A 14,490-nucleotide genomic window follows, 5' to 3' on the forward strand; every position below is an offset into this window, starting at 1 on the left:
TTTCGCACTAACGGGGGAAAAGACCAAAACAGGAAACCCGGTTACTGGCGGCGTGGTTGCGTCCAGTGTGACGCGTTGTCGTTACCTTGGTAACAAAGGTCAAAGTGTGAGAGTGAAAACAGAGAAATGTAGAACAAAAACAAGGAAAACGCATCTTAAATCAGTGGTTTAAAGTAACATTACAGCCAAGTATTATATTTAAGTACATTTTTTTAGGTACCTTACAGGAGTATTTCCATTTTCTGCTACTTTATACTTCGCTACAATTCACTTGTGTACTTGTTGGTCCACTTAACTTGTGAAATATGATGCATTTCTATACAATACAATAAACATCAAACAATTTCATCAGAAATGTAATGCCTTATGTGACAACAAACATTAAAATAATGATATAATATTAATTATCTAATTGGATAAGATATGATATTCTTTAAGTGCCACATTGTAACGTAGTATTTTATATACTAGGGAGTAAATGATCTGAATATTTACGCTCTTAAGATTTAAAAGAACATTATTTTTCAAATAGTTTCTTGTTTATCAAGGTTTTTAAAGTCAGTTTGCAACACAGGGTTGCACAAAATGCAACTTGTAGTCTCTTCATGCAACACACACATAGAGCATACATAGGCCCACAAATAACTAAATAATTATATATAATATCCTAATTGTAGCCTTCTCTTTCTGTCACATACATACACACACATATACATGGTGTGCCTCCTTTATTCAAACACATATATCATTATTCAGATCATATGTTCAGTGCATTATCTGGAATACTCATTTATTGTATAGTAATACAGTTCTTCTACAAACAGACCTGTAGACATCAATCTATTTAATGAAATATTATTATAACAATACATCAATATTATACAGTATAACAGCTTATTATTAACTCACTTTTTTCACTGTTATCTGAAGACACATTTTGACTGTAGTAGATATCTGTAATATAGAAGATTTATAATGTACTTCCACCAAACTACATTACGCTTTGCTTGTCTTTAAGTTGTCGTCTTATGGGCTACCTTTCATCCCCCACAACACACACGCATACCTGTGCACACATACACACGCGTATTACGATGATTTAAGTTCACCTGGAGGAAAGCACTGATCTCAGCCGCTGAGGAGTATAAACTGAGAGGAGATCCAGCAAACACTTAAACGCATCTTTAGGGGGTTTTACCCTCAGACTGTCACAGACTCTGCAGCGTTAATCAGCTTTTCAAATCTTAATGTTATTCTTGGGGCATCCTGTTGGTAGATAGACAGACCCATTTCTTTTTTTTTTTCCACTACTCAATTCACAGCTGAACAGTCTCCCAGTCTGCCACAGTTTAGAGGAATAAACCAGCTGTGATTGCTCTGGATGACACACTGATGTATTTACCAAATGAGGTATGACTATTATTGTCCAAATGTAACTCCAGGCTTGGATAGAGTGACAAAACAGAACATTGTAGGACAATTCCTTTGCAACATTTCTCTCTAGTGTATTCATAAATTATTCCCAATAAGTTCAACACTCAATGTCGGATTTAAACATAAAGCAAATGTAGCTCTGCAGGGGGAAATGTAAAGAATCGTGATTCAAGGTGGAATTAGTTTAATGTTTCTGCATGAAACAGGAACTTTATTCTTAATTTCTTAAATAATTGTGCATATTTTTTGGCATTTTCACCTTGGAGTCCAGAAGATTAAACGTAAATTGCACCTAAAAGTATCCTTTAGAAATAAACACCAACGTTATTGGGTTAAAAATCAAATTATTCATGAGGAATTACACAGATACGCCTTTGTGTTGTGTGTTGAACTCTGAATCTGTCAGAAAGGAGGATTAGGACACAAATTATAATAATATAATAATTTTACCATTAAAGCATTAAAGGTTATTATCTCCAGCCTGTGGAAGTGGACAAAAAGGTATTTCCCAGACAAATATCTCACTGTGGGACACAACTTTTCCTCAACGGAATGTCAATCAAGATCTATTTACTGTAAGTATTAAGCTAAGGTTTGCTGGTAGTGTTTGGTAACAGGTCTTTGTCTCTAATTCTGCACCTTCATGTGATGTGTTTTGTAATATTTCTGTAAAATGTGGAGCTGCAGAGGGTGAATCACGGTCCTCGTCTTTCAGAGGATGTTGCTGCCACATGAGGGATGAAGAGGAATTTGCACCTGGGCCACTTTGAAGCAGGTGGCAGCGACTGTCAGGTCTGTCCCACCACATGCACATGAGGGTGTGATTGACAGAAAGCTTTGGAGGAAAATTAAACCTAATTGTTTTGTTTTTTTTCTGTCTTTTTTTTTTTTTTTTTAGAGAGAGAGAGGTTGTATGGGCAGAAATGATCAAGGCCAAGCTGCTGCAGAGAGACAGTGGTTTGAAAATGTCTGTCAGCTGCTTTCTTTTCACATCCCTGGTTTGTTCAGTAGATGTGTTAGTTAGTGTAAACGTATCCCCTTGAATGGAGAAAGCATTTGATCCCTGCAGGAACAAGGAATTTAAAAGCTGCAGGACCAAACGGATTCAACACAAATTCGTGAATTCACAAAGACCATTAACTTTTTCAGAATTAAATGTAACTTATATCGGGCTCCACAGTGCCACGAAAATGAGGAAACAGATCACATAAATTATGATTTTTAGGTAGAGTTATCAATAACTGAGACATTGTCATTCAAAAGTACAGTGTTGTTGTACTGAGATTTTTAATTGACTTGTACGAGTTTTACCGTTTGCACAGCATCAATGTCTTAGAATATTGTAAAACCTTGATGCTGTGCAAACTGTAAAACCAGAATAACATTGTAACATAGGATACATTTTTAAATACGATATAGGCTTACAATATAAATGTATAGGCCTCTGATAGTTGAGAGAAAGGTAGAGCGATATTCAGTCTGTAAAAGTGGTACGTTAAGGTGAAAGAAAGAAAAAAAAAAAAAACATTGTGAAAATGAAAACGTGGGCACGGATTTGCTCACATTTTAAATCTCTGTTAGATGTGTTAGTTTACTGCACACAGCCAGGCTGAAGCTGTGCTTCATCGATTATATGATTTAGGCGACTAAAGAAATTCTCTTTATTTACCTTGTTTTAGGCTAACAAATAAAAAGCCTGTGTAGGATGTAGTGTGAATTTGAATTTAGGCAGATTGACTCTTCAGAAACTTAAGAGTTTTTAACCAATCTTAATTCACAAATAGACTAATGAGACAACCATAACCATCTGTACGCTATATAGACCCATTAGAGGCTAATTAACATTTTTTCAGTGTAATTTGGTGGTGAACCTTTAACTAGAGAGACATTTAAAGGAGACATTTTACAGTTCATTTAATTTCCCCAAAGTTAAGTCTCTGTGGTCGCTCCGCCACAAAACTACGCATTAACAACCCCTGAAGGAGGCAGTGCCTTTATAAAGCCATCATTTAATTATTCTGCAGCCCAATTAAATAGAGCACAACCTGTCCCTGTATTATGGGAGAAATAATGTGCGTTAAAAGTCAATTTTCTATCTTCAGTAACAAACGGGGAGACTCAAATGAAGACAGTTAATTGCTCAGTACAAAAAGTGAAGAGCGAGCAGCCGAACTGTCCCTGTGATTCCGGCAGAAATGACCAGAGAAGCCAAATAACACAGAAATCGTGCGAAAATGTGTGAAATTTCTTGTTGGGAAACTCGTTATTACAGCCACTGCACTCCCTGAGCTCCAAATAAAAATTCCCCAAAATCCACGCTTCGCTCCAAGTGCAGAAAGACGTTAAAAGATTAAAAAACAACACAGAAAGGGATACTCTCCCTTGGATAATATTAAAAAAAAAAAAAAAAAAAAGAAAAGGCTACTCGTGCGTAAACTTACTTAACTGTTATAGTAGATGTTACAGGGTGTAAATAAAATACCTATTCTGGGGTAGTTTCTCTTTTAAATTTGGGAAAGAACACTTGGTTTAATTAATAAAACGCAATAAGTATATTTCCCACGCGCTAAATATAAATTATGAGAAAAAAAAATAACGGGGAGACGCTGGGGTGGCTTAATGCACAAAGATGGGGGTGTTTGCATTTCAACGATCGCAGGTTGAAAGGAAAAACAGCCGCGATATGTCCCTCTATATCAGATATCTCCACATGCAGGTATGAAGGGAAGCTATGTGGGACGGTCCACTCCTCGGTATCCTTCTCTGTCCTTAAAACCACCCGGCAGCCAATGAGGAGCATCACTGCCTCTGGAGATGGCCTCAGGTGGCGCGTATACCTGCATCGAGGAGATCAGAGTTTTAGGACATATAGGCGCCGCTCTCTTTTTACCATATAGGGTTAAAGAGGATCAACCAAAAACCTTGCGCGTAACCGGGTGTTGGTGCGTAAAGGCGCAGCCGCTGCTCTGCGCTGAAATGCACACGCTCCCTGCTGTGTCCACACAATCCACACCTCCGTTACTCTGGGTCTTTGATGCTTTCATTGCCCACGTTTGTGGAGGTTGCTGGACTGTAACAATCGCAATTTCTTGCACATCTGTCTACTTTTTGCCTCATTTCTGCAGTTGTTGGTATCAACCACACATAACACCTCTTTTTCTTTTAATCCCTGATGTAAAGCTTCTCGCAAACTATACGTGTCTGCAAGGGATGTTGGTATTTTCTTATGAGGCCAAAGATGGATGGCTGATGTGCAGCAGCTCCCTACTGACCCCGACTTAACTCTCAGACTCTTACTGGAGACAGAATATCACCTAAAAAGGTACTCCCCTCATACTTCAATCCCAGTATTAGGCCTCAAGGATTCTCCTATCCGAAAAAACACATTGTTTTCTGTCTGCCAACAACCCAAAATGAGAGCCTCCTTTTTTTCCCCCCTTCTTCTTTGACTTAAATTTAGGCGCAGTGACATGGGCCTCCTTAACCCCGGAACACTCCTCTCCTTGTGTTGACATGCAGCCCTAAAGGTAGCTGTCAGTTTGCCCTGTCCGGGAATCACAGAGCTATTCATCATTGTTTGACAGGTGTTTTTGGGAAGAAAGTCATAGTGGCCCAGATGATCTACAAGGTGTAACAGCACGAACATCACGGGGAAGTTTAGGACTTGATGGAGAAAATAAACCCGTTCTACACGCTTGAATAAAGCCTGTAAAGAAACTGAACGAACGCGTATTTGGCCATTGAGGCTTCAGACTATTTCTGTTTTATTAGATCCAGATTTAGATGTGTTTGTGCCCCCGAAACGCAAACATCTGCCCTCAATCAGGTGTTTATAAGCTACTTTCTATTGAATGTAGGCCAATTTCAATTTATTTAAACTTTAAGATGCTCTCTGGTCATAAAAGAACAAAACATCACGTTTGTGTCCGTTTGCAGAAGAAAGCAGGAACTGTAAAACCCAGGTTTTACGCACAGAGAAATAGTCAATGTGTATGTTTACGCTTTCTGCTCCAGCCAATCAGCCACTGAGTCATCAAATTAAAGTTAATTTGTAAAGCATAGCATCATTAAATACTATGATTATTGTTAATTCTTATAATAATTGCTAAAAATCTGGCTGCTCTGTTATTGGTATCCAATATTACACTCGGTAATAAAAACCTTGCTTCCAAATGCTGGTAATGCCTGATATGTTTTAATGTTTTTTTCGATCTAAACAGTCATTTAAAGACAAATAAGACATGTACATTTCAATTAGAAGTTGGTCTGTTGCAGCTTGCTTCCTGCCACACGATCACTTTCAGGCCAAAAAAACACAAGAATCCGCCTCTGCACCGCCTGACACTGTACATGCCCACACTATAATGCATTTTTACATTGAAGTAATGTAACGTATATGCTCAGAAAGTGCTGAAATATCTTACCTTTACAAACACAGCAAGAAAAAAAACACACAACCTGTAACAGAGACAGTTATATGCAAAGTCAATGGAATATGCCTATTTCCAATCACTGCAGAGGTAGGAAGGCGCATGTAAAATATAAACCAACATAAGGTGACATTTTTCAGTCTGTTTATTCCGCCGGTTCCCAAAGTGGGGCCCGGGAGGCTTCAGAGGTCCTTGAGGGGCTCCCGAGCAAAGAGAGGAATACTTAAAAGTTTTCTTCAGAGGTTAACATACTGACATTTTATACGGAGGTCCAGTCTCCCCGCTCACCCACAGCTCAGACAGTTACGAGTTTACAGCCTAAATCATGAGAAATATCTTCTTTAACGGGGTTCCTCCACAGAGAGTCTGACTACACGACAGAGGGAGGCGGTTTTAAGGATTTGGGGATGTGAAAGGAGAAGTTTGGGAACCCCTGGTCTGGCCTGGACAACACGATTGAGGCAGTTCAATCACTGAGCAGAGTAACAGTCCCCTCAGGTCTCCTCCTCTTGTCAGAAGAAATACAGAGTTAGTTCGGTTTCCTGGGAGCAAAATAATAAAACAAAAAAAAAAAAAAAGGAATAAATACAATCACCGAGTTCTCACTGGTTCCCCGCACATGCAGAGAGTGTCCATGCAGGGAGGCAGTAGGCGTAGGGGTAATAGTAGGACGGCTGCAGGGAGAGCAGCGGGGGCCGCAGGATCTCTCCCGGGCTGTACTGTCTCTGGTCGTCCCTCACCAAAACTTTCACCGCCACCTTCTTAGCCGCCGGGGTGGACGCCATCAGGTCCGCGGCCATCTGGCGGCGTTTCGTCTTGTACCGGCGGTTCTGGAACCAAATCTTGACCTGAGTCTCTGTGAGCTTCAGGGAGGCCGCTAGGTCCGCCCGCTCCGGCCCGGACAGGTACCGCTGGTGGTTGAAACGGCGCTCCAGCTCGAAGACCTGCGCGTGAGAGAAGGCGGCCCTGGAGCGCTTTTTCCTCTGTTTGGGCTGATCCAGGCTCTTCTCGTCCAGGGTGCTGCAGTCTGGCAGAGGGAGACACGCACATGCAACATGCAAGTGAGTTCCTGTATTTGTTTGTTATTTTAGTACAGCTGGGGCCACACGTGCTCGTTTCGTGTGAGCTCGGTGCGTAACCGATTCAAACCAAAAGGAATTAATCCAAATTCAAATAAATTTTTACACTTATACATGACAGTGGATCCATTTTTTTGTTTTAAATTGCTCGAAATTAACAGTGAATGCTGTAGTTTTCAAATTAAAGTATAAAATGTCTAATCAGAGTTTCCATTCAGGCCTAAACATCACAACTAGTGTGTAGATGTTTATTTAGCACGAGTTGGAGTTTATTTCCTTAAAATAAGCTTCAATTAACCGCGTGTCTCTGGTAGTTTAAAACTTTTGCCCAAAGTTAAATCGTGCCGATGAAGAATAAATGAACTGAGGACTCAAATAAATCCATGACAATTAGTGCTGTAGTAGAAAATTGTGAGCAAGACCTGGGGTATCTGTAAATAATCGTGCGTAAAAGTAGGCCAATGCGTGCGTAAAAGTTAGCAGGATGGGGAGAGATTTTGCAAATAGGCCTGATTTTTTTTTACAATAACAACCAGAGTAGTTCTCAGGACTCTGCAAACATGTAGCAGCAGAATTAAACTGCTGTATTAAAATGTTTCTGGACTCTTAAAGTCAGAAGTTGCATGGATTTTCTGTGGTTTTATTGAAGTTAAAGAGCCACGCTTTATTTTTTTACTTCGTGCACGGTTGCATATGAGTCTTTCTGTCCTACTCACCGGTAGCATTATTGGGCTCACTGTCACTCTTGGCATTTTCCGCCGCTGCAGACTCGTGGTCCGTCTCCTCCTGCAAACTCTCCTCCGGCACATCCGACGCGGCGTCTCCGTCCTTCTCCGACTTGCACACGGCCGGAGTCTTGCTGTCGTTGTCGTCGCTGAGTCCCGAGTCCGAGTCGTAGCTTTTCTGGTCCGTCGGCTCACAAGCCTCCCCATCATCTCTCCGAGACCCGCCGTTCATCTCCCCAAATATTTTCCAGCACGCCGTCTTGGAGAAGCACATGTCCAAATCTGGCAAGTGTCGGCTGTCGTCCTTTTTGTTCAGGATGGCTTGGATTGAGAAAGGCATCAAGGAGTTGCCACGAACGGCCATTTTCAGAAAAGCGAAGGTTCTTCAAGCTGAGTAATTAAGCGGCCCGGATAGTGGAGGAAATGTCAGTTCATCCACATTTTAGGCTACTCCCTCCGTGGAGCAATGCTGTGGTTTAACTTTTCCCTCCAGTGTTGCTTCCTGGTCGCATCCCCGCGGGAGAAGCCGTGGAAAGTTTCTGCTACATCCGCAGGCACGATGCTGCTCCTCCGCATAGCTCTGCCATCAGCCCGGGCTCGCTCCACTCTCCGGCCCTTTTCACCCACTTTTTTTCATCATCCACCCTCACCTGTGACTGACAGGCACTCCTCGTCGCCTCCTATTGGCCCGCAGGGGAGGAAAGCCGCTTCACGATTGGCCACTGTAAACGACGTCATGCTGCTTTCAGCAGGGTGGTAAAAAGTTCAAGTAAAGTTTGGTCGAAACTTTTCACAGGAGGATAAACTGACGCACAGGTTGCAAACCGACCACATTTATCTCAACTGAAAATTCACTAACAAACAGGAGAGTAAACTGCATTCATGCGTGGCTTGTGATAGCAAAATTGCTTGTTGATTTCGAATACTAGTTTAAGGTTAATTTAGCTAAAGTGCAGAATTTCCTGTGCTGGAGGGCTGATGCTCAAAAATCCACGCAGTCAGAACAAACACAGTCCAGTGCGCAAGAGTCCGAGATCTTCAGAAAGCAGATTTACCAGTCGAAAATAAAACAGGAGAGTCGTGTCTCCCACTTTCCCCTGCATCACCTGAATGCAGCATCAGGACAATAAATTCGTAGGATAAGTCATCTTTTTTAAAACTTAACCCTTCATCATCCACCACACAGGGCTGTTGGGAGTCCGGTGCGTAACGCGTAATGTGACGGTATTTTTTTTTTTTTCCTTTGGTGACACTTTGTCCTCTGGCCAGCAGATTGTGACAGGTTGATACCGAGTCACTCTGTCTACTTTTATTAAACCTTTAAAGTCATCCAAGTGCTCATTTTTGTCACCTCCATGGCAGCCTGCATCATGGATCGCCATGACCAGGTAGGCCTCAGCTTGTGCGCAAACTCTTGCATTACATAAATATCAGATAAAAACAAGCAACCTGACTTGCTGTTGGCTATTTCTAAGGTTGAAAATGCTTCATTAAACGAGGCAGAATATGTGATAGCAGGTTATCGGCATCTAATATGATCATTTCAGCGCCATAAACACTGAAATTAGTGACACAGCAAACGTGTGAAATTCTCTCGTTCCATCATCAGATTATTTAATGCTTTACATGAAGATTTGAATGTGAGAATTAAACCTCAGATGGCTTTTGTGACAGAAAAGCTTGATTGTTTCCTTTCGCCTGGTGTTGAGCCTCCTGATGTTGTATGAACACTTCCATTAAATGTGAAGTGCGGAGTCCAGCTGTGCGTCGGGCTTTTAGTGGACAAACATCTGTCCCTGCAGATCCGCATCGTGACCTCTGCCGTTTCTCACGTCGTCTGTCCACAGAGCACATCTCACAGCTTTTCCTCTGCTCTTCACTAACCAGCAAATAAAAAAAGATGATATTTTTGGTAAATGATTTGATTTTACTCGCGCAGGAAGAGATATTTTAGAAAGATGTTAAAAGGAAAATATTATTATTTGATTATTCTTGGTTTCTGCATTTAAAAAAAAAAAGCTTTGATGCAGCCATATCTTCAGATTATATTCTGCGGGCTAATTAACACACACACATTTTTTTTTATTCCTTATAATTAGTTGTTTCTCTGGTATTGTTTTATCAGTCTTCACTCATTTAAGCAGCCTTCACAAATAACCCTGAAATCTTTAGACTCTTCATTTTTTTATGTATCAAATAAGTATGAAGTAAAAACAGTCAGACTGTTGTTCAGTGATAAATAATATGAGCTAAAGTGCATCATCGCTGCATCGATAAAATGAATTTTGTTTAATAAAATGAGGCATTAAATAAACCAACAGCTCCGTATGATAATAGTAACACTAATGATGACGATGATAATAATTATAATGATAATAAAAATGTCTCGTACTACTACTAATAATGATAATAGTAATAATCTTATTTCTGTGAACTCCCTGATTTTCAAAACTGAAAGAGTTTCAGCTGATAAGAGATTGTGGTTAAAGTCGAAACGCTCAGACGCCGTCGGTGCAGAGGGTGAATGATGAGGCTGACTGAGAGGAGAGAAACACGTTTTTCATTCATTAATCATTTTAATTTGCATCAGTCTTTTTTGGGGGGGAGGGTTTGGGTGTATTTTGAATAAACAGACTTTAAACTTAAATTACTCTGGAAAGATTTTCTTTAATATCTGAAGCTTTGTCTTGATTCTTAGTTCCCTGATGTCTCATTCAAAGGGAATTCGCTGGTAAGAAAAAAATATATATATATCGATAGAAAGGCGAATTAAAGGTTTTGGATGCGTATTGACCCGTAACATAAATGACAGTTTCTCTCCTCCAGGTCACCTGATTTATGATATTCACGCCCTAAAAACATGTTCTGTATCAATCATAAACTTTATCAAAATCTTAGTTAGAGCATGGTGAGAATGAAGAAGTGTGAAAAACAGTTATGATATCCATCTAACCTCGGTGCTGCTGTCACCTCGTGCAGACCCTGTTGCATGCATACATTATACCATCTAGTGGCCACTGAAAACACCTCCTCATCTTGACTTCTTGACTTGTTGTGCCTCCGGGTTCACCTCAGAAAACACTGTGTGGAGCAGGACCAGCACTATCAATACTCATTATGGCCTCATTATCACATAATTGAGATGAGTCCTCTTCACCTGAACACACTGACTTGGTTTTGCCTGTGTCGTCCTGCTCTGTGAGGATGGACTAAATGAAATTATGTGGCATTGTCTCAGGGCTGGATGTGACCTTGGGGATGAAAGCTTGTCACCGCAAGCAGTGAAAACACAACTGGGAAAAGGGAAAAGCACAAACCACTGACACCATCTGGATATTTTCACACACCCTGCCCTTGTTCTTTTAGAAACTGCTCATTCCCCCCAAGGCCAGTACACAAGTGGTACATCAGGGCTTTTTTTTTCTCCCTTGTGTAGTAAAAGTACAAGAGTTTTGTCTCTGTGTCCTTCATGCATGTGTTTCATAAAAATACTGTTGTTTTTTTTTGTCCTAAAACCAGCCGAACTGACCCGTACACGTGCTTCGCCCTGAGAAAAATGGAAAATAAATAAAACTGTCTGCCAATTCTCTAACAAAGTGAGTCAGTGTGTGCCTATCACTGTGATGTCAAGCAGAGCCCCACGGGTTACTCTGTGTTTTGGTAACCACACTGTGAGGAAGAGTAATAAGCAGTAAGTAGCTGTAAGTGGCAGGAAATGTAAACAGCAGCACCAACACTGGTGTGGTTTTCATTCAGACAACTGCAGGGGGATTTAAAATAGATGCATCGCCGGTTTGTTGTGATTCACACTGATCATCTGAGCGACTGAAAATATATTTACATATATTTATCAAAATACTGTTGTGAAAGTGCATCTATCTGAAAAACCTTCAAAAGCATGAAAAAAATTATAATTGTTACTATGACCATATATAGAGTAGCTTAAGAATAGCATGCGCCCGCTGTGTTTCATATTTTTGTGGGATTTAATCAGCTAGTTAAGACAAGCATCATTAAAGGGATAGTACGTTAAGATTTAGTGGCAGATTTCAGGTCAGCAGGTTGTCTGTTACATTTACAGGGGTTAAAAGTGATAAAAAACTATTTTATGTGTAATAAAAATGTCAGAGAGGTAGTTTATTCTGAAAGCAACCACTGGTGCAAGAAGTATTCAAAAAGTCATTAACTTTAAAGACAAGCAGCAATAACACACAATGAAAATACTTTTAGGTAAAAGTTGAAGTTTGAAGTCAGTCAGCCAGCCTGTCAGTGTCAGTGCTCATTAGTACAGAGCTATTACAGTAATATGTAAGACATACTTTAAATCCATCATGTACTATTTGTAGTTTAATTATAAAATGGAAATACTCAAAATTGAGCTTGAGTTCAGTACTTGACTTAATTACTTTCCATCACTGCTGGAGATGTTGGTGAGTGTGAGCGATATGAGCTGCATGTTGTTCCTTTTTTACTATTTTGAATGTTATCATTATTATTATTATTATTAATCAGTCTTCAGAGGAGGAGAAGTAATGGTGCCTAATGGATGTTATTGCAGGAAAACCTACATTTCCAGTCACATTCTGCAAATAATGAAATAATAACATAAAGCACATCTACTAACGGAGAGATACATGAAGCGTAGGGCCGCAACAAATGATTATTTTCATTATTGATTCAGCTGTGGATTATTTTTGATTCTCATTTTTGAATAAAGGAGCAAAGTTTGCTCACTACGTGATCCAGAGCGTTTGGAGACGTCTTCAAATGTCTTGATTTGTCCAACCAACAGTCCAAAACCCACAAAATATTCAATTTAAAAATTATACAAAAAGAAAAGAAAAGCAGCAAATCCTCACATCTGAGTAACTGGAGTCAGTAGATTTTTTTTTTTGTATTTTTGCTTGATAAATGATTAATTGTTAATGAAAGTTATTGAGAACTACCTGATTAACTGTTTTAGCACAGATAATTGGTGAACAAAAATGATCAAAACAACGTGGAAAAAGACACTTTTCTGTTTGTATAAACTCTTTTTCAGCAGCAGGCTGCAGCTGGATCACTGTTTCTGGACAGGAGGGCTCCCTCTGCTGGAGAGGATGACAACCAGCTGTCCTGGAAGAAGATGACATGGAAAGATGAGATGTTCACTACATAATGGCCATGCCGGGAAAAGGTGTATTTTGTCTTCTTTTTCTATCCACAATGACACGATTCCTTAATATCCCCAGACTTGTTGTCTACTCCCCTCCAGTTTAACACCGGGGTGAAACTGCCTCCACCTTTCCAGTAAGGAAATAAACTTTAATGGCATATTAGACTATTACGTTCGCCTCCACCCACCTGCCCCCCTTCCAGCCCCCTTTTTCCTGCCTCTTCTTGTAACTTTAATCTCATGTTTTAAACAGAAATCTCTCCTGATGCAGCAACATGCCAGTCGCCGAGGTAACGTCTCTGTTTCCCCTCCTCTCCAGGGTGTGTTTATGACAGGTTTTGAGTTTTTTTTCTAGCTTGCTGGTATGAAGAGGGAGGCTCACAGCACGCCACACATACGCACACACACACACACACACACACACACACACACACACACACACACACACACACACACACACACACACACACACACCTCCTGTTCTTATGTGAGAATAGCTGCCAAATTGTGTTCAGATGGAGAAACACATGAGAGGGCACTGCCAAGACTCATTTGCAGTAAATGCTCCCAAAACGCCCTCTAGATTTCTCACCAAATATCAGATCCACCATGATAGCACCCTTAATCAACCTCAACATTGGAAAGTGGAAGGAAAGGGGAAGGGAAGGGGGGAGTTACTGCCAGCTTTAAGTATGCTTTTAGTCGCCTAAGTTACGATTGAACCCTCTTTGCCAAAGAAAAATTATCCTTGCATGCGATGGAGCACTAAATGGAAGAGCCCTTGGGACAGAACACTTAATACAGTAAATGGAACCAAGAGACAAGCAGAGAGAAGTTGCTCCGTCTCTTGGAAGCTATTCAAAACATCTCAGCAATGGCTGCATTACTGCAGACACAGGAGCAGAAGTGGGGGGATAGCCCGCTGTTACAGTCCAATTAATGTGTGTAGATAGTGCAGACGTGATTTATAGTTTATTTTCGGCTCTGCTGTCCTGACAAACGAGCTTCCATCCGCCTCTGGCACGCAACAGATAATGCGTGCAGCTCAAGCACATCATGAAAGGCTCCTCAGGTCTGAAGGGCTTCTCTCTGCCTGCTCAGGTCCTCTCTTTTCTCCTCCACTCACGCCTAAATAAAGACGTCCTTCAAAGCCGCGCACCCCTTTTCGGTGGTTACGTGTCACATGTAAAATGCCACTTCTGAACATGCGAGGTGATGTAGTTATGAAAACTTCAAGGACCATTTAGAAATTCTTGAGATATTATGGGCCTTTTCTTTTCAGACGCTGAAGTGGTTGTCAAAGACTGCAGCTGCAGATTCTGCTTCATGAGGACAAACTCTGCATTTTGGACATTTGCAGATGACAGATTTATCTCTCTGACAGATGTTTATGGTTTAGGGGAAAGAAGCAGTGCTGCAACTATCGATTGTTTTCGATTATGGAATCTTTTCTGGACAAACAAAATAAATCAAGGTGACATCTTGTCCAACCAACAGTCCTGAACACAAATGTAATCAATTTTAATCTTATAAATATGAGAAAAGTAGAAAGTCCTCAAATCTATCGAAACTGTTGGCGATTAACTTTGTCCATTGACAAACACAAAAATGTGTTTGTCTCTCATTCTGTCTTCCGTTCTCTGTCTGTAGCACTCAGCCCTGTAAGC

General features: G+C 40.6%; 1 protein-coding gene across 1 annotated transcript; it reads right to left on the minus strand.

Annotated features, from left to right (window-relative positions):
• Positions 1 to 4,608: 4,608 nt before the first annotated feature.
• Positions 4,609 to 8,299, minus strand: nkx3-2 (NK3 homeobox 2). Its single transcript, XM_070836898.1, has 2 exons — positions 7,660 to 8,299; positions 4,609 to 6,891 (listed from the first exon to the last, which is right to left on the minus strand). Exons 1-2 carry the CDS (start codon positions 8,030 to 8,032, stop codon positions 6,467 to 6,469), a joined length of 798 nt encoding a protein of 265 aa, XP_070692999.1. The 5' UTR covers positions 8,033 to 8,299; the 3' UTR covers positions 4,609 to 6,466.
• Positions 8,300 to 14,490: the final 6,191 nt, after the last annotated feature.

This window comes from Pempheris klunzingeri, chromosome 9 (genome assembly GCF_042242105.1).
Source record: "Pempheris klunzingeri isolate RE-2024b chromosome 9, fPemKlu1.hap1, whole genome shotgun sequence".
Classification (NCBI taxonomy): Eukaryota; Metazoa; Chordata; class Actinopteri; order Acropomatiformes; family Pempheridae; genus Pempheris; species Pempheris klunzingeri.

What these genes read in the sequence shown, in the direction of transcription:
- nkx3-2 (XM_070836898.1), bottom strand. Translation starts at nt 8,032, where the DNA reads ATGGCCGTTCGTGGCAACTCCTTGATGCCTTTCTCAATCCAAGCCATC. An exon ending in TGAGCCCAATAATGCTACCG is followed by an intron (nt 6,892 to 7,659) that starts GTGAGTAGGACA and finishes TCCCTCTGCCAG; the next exon opens with ACTGCAGCACCCTGGACGAG.